This window comes from Egretta garzetta, unplaced genomic scaffold, assembly GCF_000687185.1.
Source record: "Egretta garzetta isolate BGI_Z169 unplaced genomic scaffold, ASM68718v1 scaffold559, whole genome shotgun sequence".
In the NCBI taxonomy this organism is placed as follows: Eukaryota; Metazoa; Chordata; class Aves; order Pelecaniformes; family Ardeidae; genus Egretta; species Egretta garzetta.
In genome coordinates this window covers 42,833-65,039 of record NW_009260842.1, presented here as the reverse complement: position 1 = coordinate 65,039, position 22,207 = coordinate 42,833, and the positions used below count along the sequence as shown (strand labels likewise).

The 22,207-nt window shown below is 43.7% G+C and overlaps 1 protein-coding gene across 1 annotated transcript in view; it reads right to left on the bottom strand.

The window, feature by feature from the left end:
* The window catches only part of PLPPR1 (phospholipid phosphatase related 1), a 76,017-nt gene that overhangs the window by 22,108 nt on the left and 31,702 nt on the right, over positions 1–22,207 (bottom strand). Inside the window, exons 2-3 of the mRNA XM_009647112.2 lie at positions 15,953–16,141; positions 954–1,086 (exon numbers count right to left, since the gene is read on the bottom strand). Of these exons, the coding sequence (XP_009645407.2) occupies positions 954–1,086; positions 15,953–16,141 (322 nt within the window). The remainder of the gene's footprint in view (positions 1–953; positions 1,087–15,952; positions 16,142–22,207) is intronic.

Sequence of the window (22,207 nt, the reverse complement as noted above, 5' to 3'; positions counted from 1 at the left end):
GGGGGGGGGGAGACAAGCCATCCCATGCCATGCATGAACTTGGGACTTCTCATGAGCAAGTAAGAAGGAGGGAAGTTAGAGCCCCTTGCACGTGCAGTTCAGAGCTGTCCTCTTCTTACTCTGCTGCTACAAAGGAAGCACTGTAAGTGAGCAACCAGCCCTCCTTATCTCTAAACACCAAGGGGTGCAGTTCGGGCAGCCTTAAATGGCTGTGAATTGGGAAGTCTCCAGAGGACAACCAGATTCTCAGTCAGTGCCCTAGTGGAAATGCAAGCGGCAATGCTGTTCCTCTTCCTGCTCCAGAAGAACCATGGGATGGCCCCTTCAGTAAGGTCCAGTAGGCATTTCTTCCACCAATCAAGAGAGTGAAAAAGGCACAGCAGTTTGCAACCACCATATAAAGCAAACTCCAGATGGTTTAGTGACAGAACTTCTTCATTAATTTTTTTTTCAGCAATTAACTGAATGAAAGCCCTAAAAAACCCCAAATACAATAAAAATAAGAACGTTATCTTGAAGTGGGCTCCATGCTTTTTTACACTGTGCTCAGCTGAACATTATGGGGCAGAGATATGGATGTTAAAACCAGAGCTGAAAAGAAAAATGCTTAAGAGATGGGCTGGTGAGGACCAATCTGTAAGTAAAATGGCTAGCTTACACAGAATAGCAATGATGGAATTATTCATACAAGGATTTGATTGGCATAACCTTTCTTCAAGGGTCCAGAAGAAGCATGAAGCTCAGCAGAACAGGATATAAACCAGCTACAGACAGCATGATATGGCACATTTCGAACATTACTTTGCAAATCCCAAGAGGGACTATCCCTCTAAGGCGGAAGACGCCTGCAAAGATTTCATAGTTTAATTAATTTTGTGGTCTGGATTATTTAGGATGTTTCATTCTGTTCTGGTGCAAACAGGGACTAAGCTTTCAGTGCTCAGGATGCTTACCTATAAAACGTATTATTCTTCGAAGCAGTGGGTTCAGGTAACAGCACTCTCCAGTCAAAATAGTTTTCTCTTGAATTATTAGGGTTTCTCGGGTTGACTTTATGAAATACATGGATATCTCACCAATAAAAATCTGCCAGGAAAGGGAAAGAAACAGAAGGTTAAAAATGACATGAGCAAACATTAAAACATGGGTATCTGGTTCCAGCCCACAGAAACCACTACACAGCAGCGTATCTTTGGGACATTGCACTTCCACAGCACGGATACAGTTACTTGAGATTAACTGACACAGATCCAGCTCCCAGCCAAGAAAAGGATCTGTCATTCTTGCACTCAGTGGCAAGACACAGCAAATCTTAGGCCTTCGTATGTTAACTTGTGTGATACAGGGGGAAAACAGTTATTTAACAAATAGCGTGGACCACAGAAGCTCCCATTTTTACTGTGATTGGCACGGAAATTGTCATGTCCTGCTATTAGCATTTAAAATTTACTGACAGTATAGACTTCATGGATGGAAGGATTCTAGACATCCGTGGAAGTGGAAAGTAACACTGCAGACTTCCAACCCAAACATTCTACTGGTAAGCCTCAGCAGTACTGGATGCTTCTTGCAGCCTCCACACCTTCTCAAACTTAAGTGTAAGTCTGCCAGATAGGTTACAGACCTCCTGCCAGCTTTGAAAAGAAATTTAGATGAAGGACCTCCCTGCAATGGAAATTCATCTGAAGTCACAAAACTTTTGGGGCGGTCAGTAAAAACTCTTGTCAAATACTAATGAACTAAGTACTAATGTACTAATGAAGTAAAAGGTGCCAGGGTATGGGTGCACCACGGCTACACCCATACTGTTACATTTCTAGCATGATCTCTGACACAGCCTGGCCTGGTGAGAACAGTCAGAAAATGCCTGGGACAAGTCCCACGAGGAAAGCTGCATGCAGCCACTGCTATTTACGATGAAGGAGCCATTTGGCCATAGATTGCACGTGCCAGCTAGTCTGAAGGCCAGAGGATGACTTCTGGCCTGTTATATTTACCCAATGTCCTGTTTTATTAAAACATCAAAAATGAAGTCTTCAGGGATCCAGTGATTTTCAGGTTAGCTGTGCTTATGTATTACATGTTTTTTGTGACCAGAACATTCATGTTTTCTATAAAGATGGTAACTGCTTCCCACAGGATTAGGATCAGTATTTTCTAAGCACTGAGAATTAATTGAAGTCTGCAGTACAGAGGTCTATCTGCCCTAGCTAAAGCTGGACAGAATTTGATCACAGGCTTTAGAGGCAGCAACAGTCCACTCACAGTGGGCACTTCTGAAAATCCCACCTAGGACATTTTGTCAGCAGGCTTCAGAAGGGGAAACTGGGCACTTTTTAGAAAGACAGAGTTTGTAATGAAGGTCTTCAGAAAAAAAAAAAAAGCCAGACTGAAATGGAAGAAATGAGGTTTTAGAAGGAGAGTACTCAAAAGAATTAATTTAATACACTATCATAAGACGGATGAGGAATCCATAGTGCTAGGGAACAGTCAAAGAAATGCGTAAGAAAAGTGTGTGCGCACACAAACATGCATGCAGACACCTAGAGGCACTATAAATGTCAAGGAAGTAGCCTTAGTTCACTTTGACTGGTACATTGTTTCAAGGGCAACAGTTTATGCTTATTAAGCCAGATGAGCATCCTTATTGATTATTGACATGCAAGCCAAGTATGCTCAACCTCTTTATAATTCTAACCGCTGATGGCGAGAGATGTGGAGTTGTAAAATGTATGTCGATAATGGCATCTGGGGGTGGGAGCTGATGCATGGAAGCCACACTGAAATATTGTCTTTATCCCGTTTCACTCCATCTGCTCTTAACAGAATTGGCAAGCAGTTCAATAAGCTCAGCTCACTAACTACGGGGCTGGGAATTAAGAAAAAGACCATCTGCACTAAAGCAGTTTAAAAGTGACACCCTGTTTCAAACCATTTATTATCGGAATTATGATAATGTTCAGAAATTTGAATTAATGCTTTGGCTCTCTGTCTGCCTGGGGCTGTACATACACACTGAGAGACAATTCACACCCTGAGGAAACTCTATGCTGTGAAGATAGGGGTTAGTGGGCTTTAAAAAACCCAAACTTTTCAAGTAAGAGAGACTTAGGTATAAAATACATCAATAGTCCTCCTCTAATAATACATCCATTTTTAAAGTTCCTCTGCATCAGAAGTTAACTGAGTATTTTCCTGCTTCAATTCCCATCTTTATTTCTATAAATTTAGCTGTCTGGCATACTCCTAGCAACTCCCATGTGGATAGATTAGTTCCACTTATATTTAGGAGTAAATTTTGCCAGGCTGTAAATCTGTTCAATTCCATTCCACTGATATAAGTGAAGTTATGCCAGATTTCCTATAGTGTAACAGATCAAAATGTGATTTTTTAAGTGAACAGTGCCTTTGGTTTAATAGAGTTTAGGTGTATAGCAATAATGATGTATTTGTGAGGTGATATAAGACAATCAACACATCTGGACTATTCTCATGGTACCATCTCTGGCACGGAATTCAGTTGCCTGAATTTGAGGATATTTGTTTGGTTGTATGTTTAATGTGGGCTCTAAAAAGTAAGCCTTGCTGTTCTCTAAAAAATCAGTGGCTGCCTGGGCACTTAGTTCTGATAGCTCTGCATAATTGAATGTGGTCTGAATAGATCCTCAAGGAACTGATTTTTTTTTTTTCTCCAGGCATTTCTAAGTCAAGTAACTCTGCTGATTCTCATGATTTAAAACCTGATGATTCTGCATGAGCAGGGTCCACATCCAGCCAAGTTGTTCAGCTGGCCTCCCAAAATCAATCACTGACACTGTTAAGTACCTTAGCTTCTGCCAGAACAGAATCAGCACCCCAGGAATTGGTACAATTCAGTTCTAAACATGATATCTAAATATAACTACACAGATATGGGTAGAAAAAGAAAACAGCAAGCAAACTACTTACTTCTGTTTGAGAAAACAATGCAAGGTTAATGAACCATTATATCATACAGGCTTAATTAGTTCGTAGAAATGGCAAGAAAATTGCACTGGAGGTTGGGGACTGAAAGCACAGGTGATCTGCAGTCTGAGGTGATGTAGGCAATAGGGAAGCAAAGGTAGTGCCACTGGATGTGATTTTGTTCCTGATTTCCTGAATGCAATAGCAGCTCGACTACACTGAGGTTATGTTGCTTGGACACTCTTGCTCATGTTCCTTTTCATTTTACTATTAGGTAAAAATACTACAGTGATGCCCCAAAGTCTCAGTATGAATTAGAAGTACCTACCCAGCATTTTTCGTCTGCTGATTTCAGCCTGTCTATTGAGAAAACTTCAATTTGTCCTGCCTTCCTGTTAACTGGCAGTGTCACCAAATACTTGCTCCTCAACATTCAGCTCTTAAAAAGCTCTGCTGCACATGCTTTACGTATTTTTTGGCTCCTCCTTAGCAAAGAGATGGATAAAATGATCTGTCCCATTTTCCTCTTCAATGGCCTTTTGTCTGTGACAGATTTGGACATGACAGTCCTTCAACTTGTGAACTGATGTTTTCAGACAGTGAAATATCACATCTTCCCCTTTCAAGTTCTCAGCACAACATAAGCACCCAATACTCCCTGCACTCCTATACAGACTACCAACAGTTTGTTAATTTAATTATCAACTTAATCAACAAAACAATGTAACTTGTTTTTAAAGGGACATGGAATCTTCACCTTTTCTTTTAATTTTTTTTCCTATAACACTTTCTGATAAGCTTACGGTCTCCTTGCCAAATGATTCTTTGCACAACTGGATTCTAAAAATAGGTTGGGGTAAGCATTGAAGAACTCTTTCTGTAAGGATAAACTAAGATGAAGCACCCAGGAATGAATCTGGGTTACAGCCAAGAGGAGGTTGCAGAGGAGTGGCATCCTGGAGCAGCACTCCTGCAGGAGCTGTGCAGGGGGTGAGGGTGGGGAGCAGCCTTGAAGAGCTATATTCCAATTATTGATGGTGTTGACAGCCAAGGGTGGGTCCAGCTTTAAGATGCTTGTTCCTTCTACTAGGCCATTAGCCTTGTAACTTAATTCAAATCCTCTAGCAAAGCTGAGGACCAGACCCCTGCCTCACACCATACCACGCTAGCAGCCAAAATCCTCCTCTTTAGTCACATTTCTCCAAACTCCTGTGCATGCAGAGTGATACAGTTGGGTTCCTCCTATGCCCAAACTGGCTTGTCACCAGTTATGCTACGCAGTCTACTCCTTTTCTAGAACCATATAATCGTTTAGGTTGGAAAAGACCTTTAAGATCATCAAGCCCAACTATTAACCTAACAGTGCCATCCCACCACCAAACCATGTCCCTAAGCACCTCGTCTGCCCGGCTTTTAAATACCTCCAGGGATGGGGACTCCACCACTTCCCTGGGCAGCCCATTCCAGTGCTTGACAACCCTTTCAGTGAAGAAATTTTTCCTAAGGTCCAATATAAGCCTCCCCTGGCACAACTTGGGGCCATTGCCTCTCCGCCTATCGCTTGTTACTTGGGAAAAGATGCCAACACCCCCTTGGCTCCCCCCTCCTGTCAGGCAGTTGTAGAGGACGATAAGGTCTCCCCTCAGCCTCCTCGTCTCCAGGCTGAACACCCACAGTGCCCTCAGTTGCTCCCCATCAGCCTTGGGCTCCAGACCCCTCACCATGCTCCAGCAATGCAATGTCTTCTTGTAGTGAGGGGCCCAACACTGAACACAGCATTCAAGGGGTGGCCTCACCACTGCCGAGTACAGGGGCATGATCACTTCCCTGCTCCTGCTGGCCACACTATTCCTGATACAAGCCAGGATGCCATTGGCCTTCTTGACCACCTGGGAACACTGCTGGCTCATATTCAGCCGGCTGTCGACCAGTACCCTCAGATTCCTCTCTGCCATGCAGCTTTCCAGCCACTCTTACCCAAGCCTGTAGCGTTGCATGGGGTTGTTGTGACACAAGTGCAGGACCCGGCACTTGGCCTCATTGAACCTCGTACAGTTGGCCTCGGCCCATGGATCTAGCCTGTCCGGGCCCCTCTGCAGAGCCCTCCTCCCCTCGAGCACATCAACACTGCCACTCAACTTGGTGTCATCTGCAAACTTACTGAGGATGCACTCAGTCACTTCCTTCAGAGCATTGATGAAGATGTTAAACAGAACTGGCCCCAGAACCGAGCCCTGGGGAACACTGCTTGTGACCGGCCACCAACTGAATTTAACTCCATTCACCACAACTCTTTGGGCCCAGCCATCCATTTTCCCCACCTCCCTTTGAAAACTCACTACAGATTCACTGTAACTTAGTCAAACTTCTCGCCCCTCTTCTCCAATGGGATCTGGCCTGACTGCCTCCTTGTAGCCCCGCGGCTGCTGCTGGCAGAAGCCGCATCTCAACAGCCTTCCTGCCTCGCATTCAGTCACCCACTCAGGGGCGATAAATGGGAGAACACTATTCTTCTATTTCCTTCACACTTTTATCAAACACGGGTTGTGTGAAAGTTGCCACAGACAGTTTTCATTTCAGCCGCAATTCCACCCAGGTAAAGGAGGAGGAGCGCCAGCCAGGAGGCACGGAGGAGATGCGGGAAGCACAGTTTGCCCACAGCCTGGGACTGCCTGAAGCCTCCCTGTGAAACAACACCCTTCTGCTGCTTCCCATGAAAAAATACAACTGATGGCACTTCCAATCACAGCAAGAAGATGGAGATCCCACATTAAGAAGAATTACATGAAGTACAGCCGTCTTGTCTTTTTTACTTAGAAGTTTATATTATTCTGATTTCTGGAAGTTAAATCTTTCAACTTGTTTAGTCTAACAGTATCCTTGTGACACAGACAAACCTCGTTAATCCCACTTTATACATAGAAACTGCATCCAGAGGCATCCTGTTACGCACAAAAATCTCTGGCAGCAAGCAAAACTGAACCTTGGGTCTTGGGACATCATCAGTCTCCATTCTGGGCAGGTTTCAGCAAGCTGTATGACAATTCCTGAATCCTCTGTAAGAATGCGTGCGGCTGCATTTTTAAAGTCACGAATAGAACTAAATGAATCAAAGTCTGCAGCATTCAAATAGCCACTAAGGGGAGGAGCAGATACAAGGAAGGCACTGGCTGTGAGACAAGCTTTGTGCAGAGCAGTCAAAAACTGAGAGCATAAGCTGATGAGGGTTACGGGGCTCAACGCCAATCATCCAGTTTCAAAATGACTCCATGGAACTCTGACTAGGAAAAGCAGGCCTGTCCGCTACAAGACGACCTCTGCAAAGTGCTCCAGCAGATGTTTCACCAGCACTGGCTTGCATTGGGCCAAGAGCAATTCTGCCCTTTTGCATCACAGTGCATCTGAGGTCTGCATTAGCACAGCTGCCTCTCCCGGCTCTATGTGGGAGCACATGGCTGCATTTATCTGTTAGTAGCTACATAGCAGAAAATTTTCGCTAGCACTACAGAATGCAGAGGCACAGAATCACACAGAGATTTAGCTGAGAAGGGACCCCAGAGGCCTCCAGTTGAACCCCTACTCAAAGCAGGGCCAGCACAGACCACAGCCTTGAGCAGTTGTGTTACAAATGTCTTCAAGAATGGAGATCCCGTGGCCTTGAGGGGGGCACTGACTCAGTGTTTGACTACTGTCATTGTAAAAAGACTTTTCCTAATATGTAATCAGTTTCCTTTCTTGCAGCTTTTGTCCATTGCACTGTTGCCTCTTGTGCTTTGACCAGTCTGTCTCCATGTTCTATACAGTCCCCACTAAGAACATGGCTCGTATTGACTTTCACTTAGTGTCGTTATTTCCTTAATTCCTTAGATTTCCCTTGCAGTTAGCCTTAGGCCCTGAGGGTTATTGATCTGCCTTCTTACCTGCTACCTACAGTGCCAAATACTGACGCTGCACAGCTGAGACTCCATAGTCAAACCCAGGCAGCAAACACTAAGCAACATTTATATTGAGAAAAGACACCTTAGGAGGCAAGCGGCCACTGAGGTCTGCTTTGGCACCCTCTCCAGGACACAGTATTTCTGCTGTGATCTGCAGCCAGGAGCCTGACCCAAGCCTGCCTGGGAGGGCAGAGGTTTTCCCTGGTAACATCAGGACCATCGCTGGTTGTGAGGACTAGGGATCAGCTGAGAGTGTTCTCAGACACTCTCCCATCTTTGCCATCACGGATCTTCTCCAGCCCACAGGAATCAATGCTGTATTTTGCGTAACGATGAGAGGAAATGAAGTAATGTCTTCAGCTGAACATTGCAGACCCAGCTTACTCATAGTCTTCTGAGGACAAAACCTTAATCTGCATTCAATTATTTACTGTATCTCATTGGGGTTTTTTGTCGTTGTTGTTCAATGAAAACAACAGCAAAGAACAGTTAAAAGTCCCCTTCCAAAAAAGAAAAGTTGTTTCTTTTATTCCAAGTCAAAAGGGCCAAAATCCACAGTTTGGATTCTAGCCTGCCCGAAAACCACAATTGCCTTATCATTGTGCTCAAAAGACCAATTGACTGTGGTAAAACTGTCTAAAATAATTACACTGAAGTTCTAATCAAGAGCAGAAATTTCCTGCGGCTCTGCATTGCTCCTGAGAAACTGGCATGTGACCGGGACCATTACGAAGTCCTGGAGGTGCTGGTAGCAGAAGCGCCTCAATGTGTTACACCAAACAAACAAGGCATTATTCATTTTCCAGAATGGTGTGTAAATATCAAGATATAAACATTTATACAGAGTTGGGGGCACACCTTTGCCTCACTCCTACGTATCCCAGCATGCCATTCACCACTTCACAAGCTGTGTCCTTGGCAAGCCTCAGAACGATGGAGACAAGCCACCACTCACAGAGGACACTTGCCAGGCAGTGGGGCTCTTCCTTCAGCCTGGCCCTGTGAGCAACCCCAGGTCTGATTCCCAACAATAAAAGGAAGATGTAGCCAAATGCCCTTGAGCGGAGATTCTCCGCTCTGGGACCAAGCTGAAACAGAGGCCAACCCTGAAAGCCAGGACGACATGAATGCCATGTGTGATACATCTCCTTGGAAAAGGAGTAAGGGACAGTCCAGGCATTGACATTGACCTCTCCCCCTCCGCTGCTGCCCAGCTTGCCATGCCGGTGCAGGGGTGAAGCAAGGCGGGTAGGAGACTGAATCACAGTGTGTTTTCTGGCAGCCCAGTCACCAGCAGAGCCGAGGGATTTCTGCCTGAAAAAGCTGGGAAGAAGCTACTGTGGCAGAGCTCTGAGCTGCAGCAGCCACTCTTGGTTTTCCCAGCATCTCCTGTTGAGCAGCCACAGCGGAATCAGCCAACACAGGCAGAAATTCCCTGTCTTCCCTTCTAGAAGTAAATGACTGTAATAACATGGCTGTACTAACCCAAAGCCAAGGAAGCAAGAGAGAACAGGAAAACCACCTAAAAGAATGATGTTTCTGAAGCTTGGGGGGTAAGTGCAAATTGTAGAGAAAAGTTTGAACGGCTTCCTCCTGCTTCAGATAAATTTGATCAACACTGTAACTCATCTCCTAAATAATAATCAGACCAGTTTGATTGGACTGATTCCAGCATTATCTGAAAAGAAATGCTTCTTTGTACAAATTAATAGCACTGGCCAGTTAACAATGACATCTAGGCTGCCACTTCCTCCCTGGAAATGGAAGGAAAGAAAACAGATTGCGTGAAAACAGTAGTGGCACTTTCTATTCTACTTTAAGGAAACGAAGAGTGGTGTCCTTGAAGGTTTCTGCGGCTGTTCAGTATTCATTTCAGTGAGCTGGCTCTGCTCCTAAGCCTCCCCGCTTCTCTTGGGTGGGCAGACAAATCACAATGGATGGAGCAGCACAGGCAGTGGCTCTGAACTCTGGAAAGGTTGTTCCGTACCAGCTGGGGAATTGGCTGATTTGCAGTAACCTCCTAAAGGGGGAAGCTAGTCTTGAAGGAAGCTAATGAAAGTGGTGGAGTCATCCCAGAATATTTTTAAGGAAGTGGCTTGCAAATTCTGTATTTGAGCAAAGCAACTTTTTCCACTTTAAGCACTGTTTTCATAAAGTTGTCATACTGGCAATGACAGTGCTTTAAAATACTAAGCTTTCTCCAAGGCTGTGCATGACAGACTGATGTGGGACGGGTCACTCTTAAATTCACCAGGTCTGTGATCACGGAACTCAAGCTCTGCTGCTCAAACATTCAAGCTGCTCTTAATTTTTACATTCCCTATCACTGGAAAAGCAGCTGAGTAAAATGCCTACACTGTATTTACCCCCAGAAAAAAGGTTTGCATTCTAAGACCTCCAACTCTGAAAACAACCCAACCCAATAATTCTCTGGCAATTTCACCTTTCCTGAAGCCCCTATAACCACCAAAATGAGGGGTAGTCTATCTAAAGCTCTGTAATGCAGAAGTCAGCTACCCAAACTTGCAGATGTGTTGCTGTAGGCGACCTAAAGCTCAAGACAAAAGCAGGTTTGGGGAAGTTGGAAACTTTCAATCCTTTGAAATGCAGTGGAGGCAAAGGCCGAAGTTCTGTGCTATTCTTGCAAGGCCACAAAGACAAATATCCTCCTTCTGACCCCTTCTCTGGCCCCAGAGACTGGCTGGTAGGTACAGTGCCCACGCGCTTGCCATGACTCTCAAGTACGTTACATTCCTGTCTGCAAAAATTAAAATGGTGTAGCCATAGCTTCTACTTTACCGTGTGCCAGGCTGAAAGCATTCCTACACCCATCTCAGCATGACAACAGGAACTTTAGCTGGAAATTTAGCAGTTGTTCATTAACCAACCGCCAACAATGTCAGTACAACTGAAATCAGCCTGCAAGAAGGGGAAAGTCTGAGACAAAGAGGTATTATATTCATAGAATCATTTAGGTTGGAAAAGACCTTTAAGATCATCAAGCCCAACTATTAACCTAACACTGCCATCCCACCATCAAACCATGTCCCCAAGCACCTCGTCTGCCCAGCTTTTAAATACCTCCAGGGATGGGGACTCCACCACTTCCCTGGGCAGCCCATTCCAGTGCTTGACAACCCTTTCAGTGAAGAAATTTTTCCTAAGGTCCAATATAAGCCTCCCCTGGCACAACTTGGGGCCATTGCCTCTCCGCCTATCGCTTGTTACTTGGGAAAAGATGCCAACACCCCCTTGGCTCCCCCCTCCTGTCAGGCAGTTGTAGAGGGCGATAAGGTCTCCCCTCAGCCTCCTCGTCTCCAGGCTGAACACCCACAGTGCCCTCAGTTGCTCCCCATCAGCCTTGGGCTCCAGACCCCTCACCATGCTCCAGCAATGCAATGTCTTCTTGTAGTGAGGGGCCCAACACTGAACACAGCATTCAAGGGGTGGCCTCACCACTGCCGAGTACAGGGGCATGATCACTTCCCTGCTCCTGCTGGCCACACTATTCCTGATACAAGCCAGGATGCCATTGGCCTTCTTGACCACCTGGGAACACTGCTGGCTCATATTCAGCCGGCTGTCGACCAGTACCCTCAGATTCCTCTCTGCCATGCAGCTTTCCAGCCACTCTTCCCCAAGCCTGTAGCGTTGCATGGGGTTGTTGTGACACAAGTGCAGGACCCGGCACTTGGCCTCATTGAACCTCGTACAGTTGGCCTCGGCCCATGGATCCAGCCTGTCCGGGTCCCTCTGCAGAGCCCTCCTCCCCTCGAGCACATCAACACTGCCACTCAACTTGGTGTCATCTGCAAACTTACTGAGGATGCACTCAGTCACTTCCTTCAGAGCATTGATGAAGATGTTAAACAGAACTGGCCCCAGAACCGAGCCCTGGGGAACACCGCTTGTGACCGGCCACCAACTGAATTTAACTCCATTCACCACAAATCTCTGGGCTCAGCCATCCAGCCAGTTTTTTATGCAGCGAAGAGTACACCCATCTAGGCCATGAACCACCAGCTTCTCTAGGAGAATGCTGTGGGAGACTGTGTCGAAGGCTCGCTGAAGTCCAGGTAGAGAACATTCACAGCCTTTCCCTCATCCACCAGGCAGCTCAGCTGGTCACAGAAGGAAAACTGGCATGAGATGAAGGTGAAACCATACATATCTCATGAAGGCATATCTTTGAGGCACCAGAACCTACAAATAACAGCAAACTCAATCCAAAACAGACAGGATTCCAGGAATCCCCCTCTTCTACCGGTGCTGACAGCAAAACTTACTACTTGAGTCTGAAGATGTATGTTTCAGGGGATAAATTACTAAATCTGAAATAAAATGGCCAGTTGTTCTTTCATAAAGAAAAACAGTTTTCCTTATGTAGGTGCAATTTACTACTAACGTCACAATACCCTACTACTTTGCTGCAAAGATGCTAATACCACCACACTCAGAAGATTAAAAATTAATAAGGCAGATGAAAGCCTTTGACCTATCCTCAGTGAAACATTTGGGAGAAAAATGCATTTCACAGAACAGAGCCAGGCATACATGATTTTCATTTATTTAACAGTGTCATCATGAGACTCAGGCATCTCCTCTTGCAAAAAACTCTCATTATCAGAGAATAAGAAATTATTGGTAGGAGCATTAAAAGACTTTTGTAATTCTCATTTATGATGTTTAACTACTCAGTGTAGCAGAAAAAAATAGTTAAATGGAGTCAGCGGCATCACATGTTTCAAGAACAACAAATAAAACTGCAGAAAAGTAGGCCAGTCTCATTTATTTTCCCACTAAAAGTGCAGGGGAATGCACATACAGTGGTACCAACCCACAACAGCACTTCTGAGACGTGTTGTCGGGGAAGAAATAAAATATGTGCATTTGTTTTCCCCATGGCTACTGTCATAGCCAAATGACTGAGACACAAAGATATTCAATTAAATGTACAAAGATGCTCCCTTTTGGCTTGCAAGCAGTATAACACCTCACAGCTCTGCTGAAATCAGGGCTTTGAGTCCTCTTCAGACCTGTGCAGACAGGACTGCACTTAAACACTGCTTGTGCCTCAGAGGTGGGAGCTCATACTGACTCCTAGACTATTTTCCATTGCTCCAGATACTGTTAACTAGTACCGTGAGTGCTCTCTCCTTGCTGCTGGGTCCCAGTCCTTCTAACGATAACCACTCCTCTCGTGCCATGATGGTGGCAATACACAGGCAATGCAGACAGACCAGATTTGCTACTGTAAATCCTCTTAGCCAAACCAACGAATCTGTTGTCAGAAAGTGAAGCAACAAGTGTCTTGCAGAGAAGAAACAAGTAATCATAAGGAGGGACTGGCATTACCTTTGACTTAAGTAATTTCTTCACAGTGGAGCTGCAGGATGTCGGCGATTATTTCTGAGAGCGAAGCGTGGAGAGTGAAGCTACAACTTCACCCACAGCGAATGCACGCAAAGCTCCCTCCCACGAAGCACAGCTGTGTGGCTTCTTTTGTTTGTGGAGGGTTTTTTGGGTTTGGGGGTTTTTTTTGTTTTGTTTTGTTTTGTTTTTTTGTGGTTGTTGTTTTTTGTTTTTTTCTGAGAGAGAGGGAGTACAATCATCACAGTATAAATAGAAATGGCTGTGCGTGGTCCTTTCACTGAAACCCCTGGGAAGTTCAGCTGGATCAAACATCTGTTCCCAGGCTGTGACAGTCTGAATGACAGGCAGCACACATTCGGGTACCAAGTGACGGCTGAGGATACTCACATGCTGAGTGGTCTGACCGGCAGTGCAATGCAAGGACAGAGTTTAGGGAGACTCTGAGCTCACCTTCTGTCTCATTTTTTAGCTTTCTGTTAACGATCGTTGCCAAAACTCAGTCTACAGCATCAGCTACTAGCTGAAGCAGAAGTCTGAAATTAGCCTGCAAGGAGAGGAAAGTCTCTCAGGAGAAGGTGGGAATGAGAAATAAAGTGAAATTGCTCATATAAAAACATTGTCCCTCGCACCAGTCAGGCGGACAGAAAAACATCCCTCTGACAAACGCCCTAGTTGAAGATTAGCCCGATACTAGTGCATTAAATAATTAAATAACGTATTAACAATACAGTACAATAATACAAATAATGCAAACAATGCATTGAATAATGTGTTAATACATACTATATTAAAAATCAAAAGAAATATGCTTTCCCAGGGAAGTTTGATCTGTTGTCTTCTTGAGGTTGTACATAGAGATCACAGTGAAGCATGGTACAAAGAGCCCTGTGCTGTCCCCAGCCACGTCTTTTCTAGGTGAAGCAGCAGAGCCGGTGTAACAGCACAGCATAACTCAAGCAGTAAAGTTTACTATATTATATCCAGCACTGGATCCAATCACTGAGGGTGATTACTGTACTTCTTTGCATTGCATGAGATAGTCACACCAGCTCCACACAGCTCTAATCTGAAGGCTTCTGCACCCAAAAACTTTATTTGACATTCACTACAGTCCTTCCTTCCTTGTGTTTTAACCTGGCCTATGGAAACTACAAAACCAGCATTGTTCATCTCCTCAAGAAGACTTTAATTCAGCTTTTCATAAATAAGAGTAACTAGCAAAAACTTCTCAGGCCACTGAAAAGAAAGAATACAATGAACCAGTGGAGCAAAACCTGAAAGGTTTGGAGCAAACCTTGCCAGACCAAGGATTTAAACAGAAGATCCAAATAAAGAGCAACATTCTTACTACCACTTGCCCACCCAATGCCGTATCACTGAATCAAGGGACAAACCTCCCCCTAACCTCACTGTTACAGCATCAAGGCATGGCAGTGACACTCAATCCCCCCTTACAAACACTGCCTGTGAAAGTTACTTCCCTAAGCAACAGCACTATGTTTATGTGGGGGAAGCTGGAGAAATGTATTTATTTTTTAATTTGCAAATCTTCTATCACTGCAGCACAAAGTAAAAGGAAAGTCTCAACATTCAACTGAGTTTCAATACAGAAAATAATACTGTTATGGCAGAGGATTTTCAGAAACTTATGATGTCATCCAATTCAAAACCCCTACTCGTTTTCAGAAAGTGTCTTGTACAAAAAACTACCGCTTCTTCCACAGATCTCTTTCACATTTCTTATCACGTTCTATGTTATAATGTTTCATACATTAAAATTACTGCAGACCAAAATTTAAGATGGACTATGGTGCAGCATTCACCTTTCACAAGTAAATAAATCACGCACAGCTTTAATCAACTTTTGAAAGGGATGCAAAGAGAAATTAATATAGGAAAAAATACCAAAGATAAAGAAATAAGAAATAAAACAACAAAATACATAAAGACATGGTCTGATAGGAATTTATCAATGTAATTACAAAAGCAGCAAAGCTGGCTATTTGTGAAATTTGCAACTTTCTGCACAGAAAATGGAGAAGGGCCAAAGTTTTGCTAATCAGTGACTGCAGTAATCTGTTTTGATTTGTATGTACTCAGCTAATTGAATATTTCATCTGCTTGGAACAGCTACATTGCAGCTTACTGGCTGGATAGTTAAGAAAATCAGGTGCAAAAAAGTTAAGTGGATGCGACTGCCAAAAATAAAGAGATTATAAATCAAAAGGAAATAGCATTCCTACTTTTCTTTGTATTCAGCATCTTTCTGCTCATCTAAGCCTTTTAAAGCCCTTCAACAATCCTTTTAGTATAGCAGAAAATAATCCCGGATATGCTGCATGTCTGACCCAGGTTTTAGTTCAGCTTCATCCTGTTTTCTTATTTCCAGTAATACATCACCTTTGCATTAGAGCCTCTCTGGAGCCCAGGCAATTCACAACTAATCACTGAAGTGAGCAAGCTATTGTAAAAGGCTTAATAAGCTCTGCCCCTTGGTCTTGCATTGTGATTACCTCAGAATAATTACTTCTGGAGATAACTGATGAAGATCACATTAGGCTAAGGCAAAACAGAGACCTGGCTAAGTGTAAATCAATTACAGCTGAAAAGATAGGAAAGGGGACAAAGATATTACAGGGCTATTGCTATTATTTATGGAGCAGTCGTGGAATATTAAAATAATTTCTTATACTTACAATAGCTGTCGGAGTTGAAGCCAGCACACAGTAGAGCACAAGAGGTGAAATGAAGCTCTCATCCTCTGTTCCAGGGTATGGTTTCATCAAATTGCCATCCTGGCAGAAGAAACCTTGGATATGCACCTGAAAAGTATCGGTGCACTCGAAGTAGTAGGCGAGCAGAACAGTCCCAGCCATGATGACAAGCTGAAAATACAGCATGGTCACACAGAGATGTTAGTTGCTTTTTTAGCAGATGCAGCTATGCCTTCGAGCTACTCTAGTCCTGCAGACCATCCTCCCTTTATCGTCACCCTGACAGCCCTTGCAATACTGGTGTGTGAGTGTGCGTGTTTCTGCGCGTCCGCTTTGCAACATCTGTTACATAAACCTTTTGGCAAACAACACTAATGAACGTCTCAGATAGGAGTGGGTCCGTGGCGTGGCTTGTAGAGGGACGGGAGCTTTGACAGCTACTTTATCAAAGGGCATGTGAGTGCTGATGGCAGCAACGATCAATGAAAGCTAGCAGGACGAGGGGCAGCACTGCAGGAGCCAACAGTGACAAGCTAAAACCTGTGCACAGCGGTAGGGAGCTGGAAAGGATTATTACAAAGGATAAAGGAAGCTAAAGCCAAAATGCTTCCCCGTTGCAGCTGCAAGCCCATGCTGGGGAATGTGCACCCTGTGCCCATCCTCAAGAGCCCTCTGTGTCCCAGATGAAGATTTCATCAAGAGGGAAATCTGCCTCCTGCCACTCACCTTTCCTCGGGGGCTGCTGCTTATGAGTAAAGCTTTAGAAGTCTACACAGAAATCCTGACTCCCCGAACAACTGGTTGCAATGCCTGGCTTCCCCACTCCACCCACAACTGCTTTCGAGAAAGACTCTGGCTTCACCTTTACACAGGCAAACTGCAAGGACCCTTTCTTGTCTCTTTGTTGGTAGTTTATTGCTGGCTAAATGGGCTGATTGGAAAACCTCAGCTGTCAAATTTTTTTGTATACATCCACAGTTACTGCACATGAGCTACTGTCAGTGTCTGTGTCAGTTTCCCACACTGCTTCAACAACACACCTCAACACAACCGCACAAAAGGGTGTCACTAATCTCACCTCAGGAAATTAAGTGGATATACTAATTCGTCATTCCCTCTCTGCCAGACCGCAAAGGAAATCTCACGTCACAATCCTCAGCACTACAAAAAATAGCAATATTGATTTGGAAATTATGACAATTACAGGATCTGATTCTGAATCCTCTTTACAGAGACTAGTGCTTCCTGCCACTATTACAAGAGTGGTCACATATACAAGGTACCTAGCCACACCACAGAAAAAACACAGTAATAAAGAAAGTGAAATAACAAAGTCCAAAGTGGCTTGTTTCCAGTATTTTGCCTCCAAGACTTCTGCATCAAAACTGTGTTCCTGTGAGATTATTTTAAGAACAGACCTTTAAAAAGTCATTTTGGCAACCCATCTCAAAGATACACTTAACAAGCTATCCATGCATTCCTCTGGCCCAACCTTGCATGCATGCTCTGACACACAAGACAACCATTAAAGTCATCATATATTTGAGCAGGTGTTCGACTAAAATCAGAAAAAACCATGAAACCAGAGAAATCACTGATGAAAGTAAAAGATCACAGAATTGCAGAGTGGTTGAGCTTGGAAGGTACCTCTTGGTACCTGGTCACCTGGTCCACCCCCCTGCTCAAGGACGGACACTTTGAGCCTGTTGCTCAGGACCATGTCCGGTTGGATTTTGAACACCTCCCAGGATGAAGACTTAACATAGACTTAAGCAGGGCAAACTGAAGACAAAGTTGAGAGATTCTGCACCATCCCCCATTTTTTACCTTCAAAATTAGCAATATCATTTTGTAGCCACTTTCTAAAGACCACAGATCAATTCCGCTCCTGGAAAATACAGCCCGGATTGTTTAATGTTTTTAGCTCAACCATTAGCTCTATGCATTCAAACATCAACACCTGCTGGTTACAGAATTATGGTAGCAAGTGAATCTTATATAGACAAAGCACATAGACCCTTTCTAGAAGCTCAAATAGGAAGCCACATAAATATTTTCCCCAAAGTTGCATATTCTCTCTTCCTCTCACCCTGATTTACAGCACGAACATAAAACATGCATCAACATAAAATGTTAATCAAGCATTTGTTTTCCGAAGATTTTGGCTTCCTTCTGATGATTCAGTAACTTTTAAGATCCAGAACCTTGACATCTACCTCACTGCAATGAATTGGAGATAACCTAACCACACATGGTCAGCACCAGGTAGTTGCTCTCTGCTGCTTCTTCCCACTCACACTTCTCCTATGTCCTGTTGTGTCCATTGGAGACACCAGGAACTGGCTGGAAACTTGAAAGATTTAGTCTGTGTATTTTTTCCTATGCAATACCTACTTATAAAGGTTTGTGAACAAATGTATTCTCTCATGTAATTTTATCTGGATCGTATAATAATAGCTTTAGATAGAACTGCTAGAGTATTCAATTTCTTAAATGTGTAGCTGAAAAAGCACTTACTTTTTCAACTTTCATTCCTTATCCTGACATTTTCAAGACCCCATACCTGCTCAAAAGTATTTTTATTTTAATAAGCACAAAGCAAGATGCTGTTATTTGTGTATTCCCCAGAGACCTTTGCAGCATCCTGGATGAGTCAGTGGGATACCCTATAAACAAGCACAGTCTTATAATTAAGGACTTTGGAGACCTGAATTAAACTGCTTGAGCAGCTATAGATTTTCTGATCAACCCTCGGCAACTTGGTTTTATAAATTAACATCAGAGGAAGGCAATGACACTATCACTATTCTACGTGGTGTGCCCAGATAAACATGTTAGAGATTACAGGATGCCTGGATATAGAGGTATTTAAACCTGGTTCCAGCACCTTGACCTTCCCAGTGCCAAATGCTGCCTCGGTGCTGCACGAAAACCCCTCCTGCATAGAAAATACAGCGCTAGTCTGGCTTATGTCAGTATCATCCTACAGCAGCACAGATATCCCAACAGCAAACCCAATCCTGGCAACACTTCAGTTTCTGCATTTTGTTCTTTTGAGAAAGAAAAAACATTATCTGCAAAAAGAGATCTGAATTGTGAAAACATGAGATCCCGTAGGTGGTGCCCACCATCTCAGGGAAACAGCAACAGCAGGCATCAGAAATTACAACTTCCAGCTCAACAGACCCTACCACAGTCCCATGATGACAAGGGATGATGTGAGGTACAGAAAGGACAGGCCACTTATTAGCATGAACTTGAGCAAGATTTCTGCTGCTCATACAGTCAGCTGACCACATCTGTATGGCATGTTCCTGTGCCTCACGTTGAGTATTCACAGCTCTAAGCTGTTTGTCAGCAAAAGGCAAACAGAAACATGGAGAAGTTATTTTCTTTTTCCCTTCCCTTCTCTTTTTCCTTTCGTCTTTCCCTTCCACTAGGTGACTACTTCATATGTATTTACTGTGGTGTGAGTGAGGTTTTTTGTTTGTTTGTGAAGGGCAAATTCAAAATTTGAGTGCTCAACAGTGGTAATTTGTGACCAAGGAATGATCTGGCACAGAGGACAAGAAGGCTCTGCTGTAAGAAGGGGTCAAACTGGCTGAAAGCAAGGGTGTCAGAGGCAGACTCACTGCAAGGGAGCGAAGTTTCCTTTGGTGATGAGATAAAAAAACAGCCACAACGTTATCTTGCCGTCATCCTGGAATGGAAGTGCTCAGGGGCCACCTTTGGGCAGCAGAGCAGGGCCAGGGGATGGACCCATGGATGTGCTGAGGTGCCCCATGCAACCGCCCTTGGGTTGGGTGCTGGTGCAGGCAGACGTAAGGAATCAGCTCCTGACGCATCTTTGCAGACTCCTTGTAGAACTGCTTACAGTGGTAGGACTTTGTCCAATGCATTGTTCATTGAATTTTTTCTTCATACTTAAGTACAAACATGAGTTTAATTCGCCTCGAGCGGTACCATAAAAATTCCCCAACATTTGTTTTGATTTACTGGTCACAGATGCCTTAATCAACTTCAGTCCCCTAACCTTTTTCAATTTCTAAAACTAGGGCCTAAAATGACAAATGCACAAGTCCCTGATTTTTGTAGCCATAGTCAATTTGTAGCAGATGATAACAACTTTGCCTTTTCTCCTATTTTCAGATTTACAGTCATTAAAGGAAGCAATGAAGAAGAGCAGGTAGGCTGAGAAGATAAAGGTATAGAACATCCAGTTACTTAATTCAGAAAACACGATGCAGTTTAACACTGACATTTTGCAGATTATTCATTAATCCTTATCAAGTAATTTCCTTTAGTTTACTTGGGAAAAATTAAAAATGCTCAATAATTCAGTTTAGAAAAGCAGCCAATGAATAGAGGTGTCTAAGGTGCTTAATGGCCTCCATTACCACAGTATTTAACCATGTCATAATCCTTAATATTTATCATCACTACTCCATTGTAAGATAAGAAAATGCTCTTATCACCATTTTACAGAGAGGGGACAAAAGCAGAGGAGATAAAATGACTGCCCTTAGGTCACAGTAGAGCCTCTGGCACAGCCAAGATTTACCTTTCTTCTGGACCAGATTTCTCTGGATTAGTCAATAATCTCCACATGAAAACGCTCAATGATACACGCTTATGTCCTGATTCTGCAAAAGCTCATTCATGATGGTGTTAAGGAAACACATCACGTGTCTGATTCAGCCCCGTTTAAAAACTCCTGTTTGATTGTAGATCAAGCTTGACAAGCTGGACTCAAACAACTGGTGTGTGTTTTTTCCTCAAAGCCAGCTATTTAAATGGATTAATTCTGTAGCACTTAACACCTGTCCCTCGCCACACCATTAAATTCTGCACTGCTCTAGAAGCCCACGTGGAGTCTGTCCTCGCAGACCTTCCTATCACTGCACACCCTTGCTCCTCTTTAAGTTGCAGGAGTTCTCTGCAATCGAAAAAAAAAATCACTTTCTTAAATGTGCAAGAAATATGAAGCAAGCGTTGCAATCTTCTTTGGGCAATTGGTAACTGTTTGGTGCAGCTGCTAATGAGGTAGTAGTATAAGAGTGTGTCCTGAGTACAAAGAGACTCTTCAAAGCACACAGTACAGTTCACACTGCTCCCAGGGCTACTGGGGTACATCCAGAAATCCTCCCCTTCACCTTAATACTCTGATAGCATAACTCAGAGACCACAGCACATCCAAACCAAAATTATTACAACACCAGATAGTGGGACTGAAGTCCCAGACTGTATACACTCTCTTCATTCACTGCAAAGCACTTCCTAGCGCCCTTAACAACAATTGGGAGATTTTTTTCCCCCTTTTTTACTGTTACCTGCAGAGAAGAGGCCCCTGTTTTGCAAACAAGAATGCAAAAGACCAACACCATTTGGGAAAGGGACATAAAGCTGTAAAAGATGAAAATTAATGTAAAAAGACAATAGACACAGTGGGAGGCAGAGATTTTTGATCAGCCTATACTGAAGACTCCCCAGAGTTCTTAATACAGGAGCAAGAAATGGAGGGAGAAAAGGAAGAGGCTGTAAAAATTTCTTATGTACTCTCTGGCCATACAATCTCTATGTCCTGTAAGACAGGCATACGGCCACTGCAGAAATCTCCTTTTGCTGTGTGTTTTCTCACTCATATAAATCACAATGTAAATCCATATGAATGAATTTGAAAATCACCAAGTACTGCTGGTATTTATACATAAATAGGTAAATTCTTCTGGCTTATCAGGCTTCCCACACTCTACTGATATATATCTTACAATGCCTTTAATATGCGTGACTGATAATTGGAAAATTGTTCTTGCACACAAATGACAATATAAAAGACTACATTTTTATTCCTTCTGAAAGAAACCAAACCAGTATATCGCATGAGATGTTCCTTAGTGGGATAGTCAATGAGTTAGCTATTGATACCCTTGTTCAGTTTATCTGTTTCCAGCAAGCTTGGGGGCGGGGATGTGTGTCAGTTCGTGAACTGAAACTTCCACAGTTTCATGAGCAGAGAGCACCACAAACCTGCCCAAGTTTTTTCAACTCTCAACACACACGCTGTGGCTCGCCATTCCACCCATTTTCATCAGATTTCCACCTCCCCTTCTGAATAAACTCTGGTGACCAATTGTTATGCAAAGCCTGAAAAATTTTGGTGTGCTTTTTTGAGCCAAGGTGATTAGAGAATGACTCCTGGAACAGGCACGCTGGGGCATCCACAGTCACAGCATATGC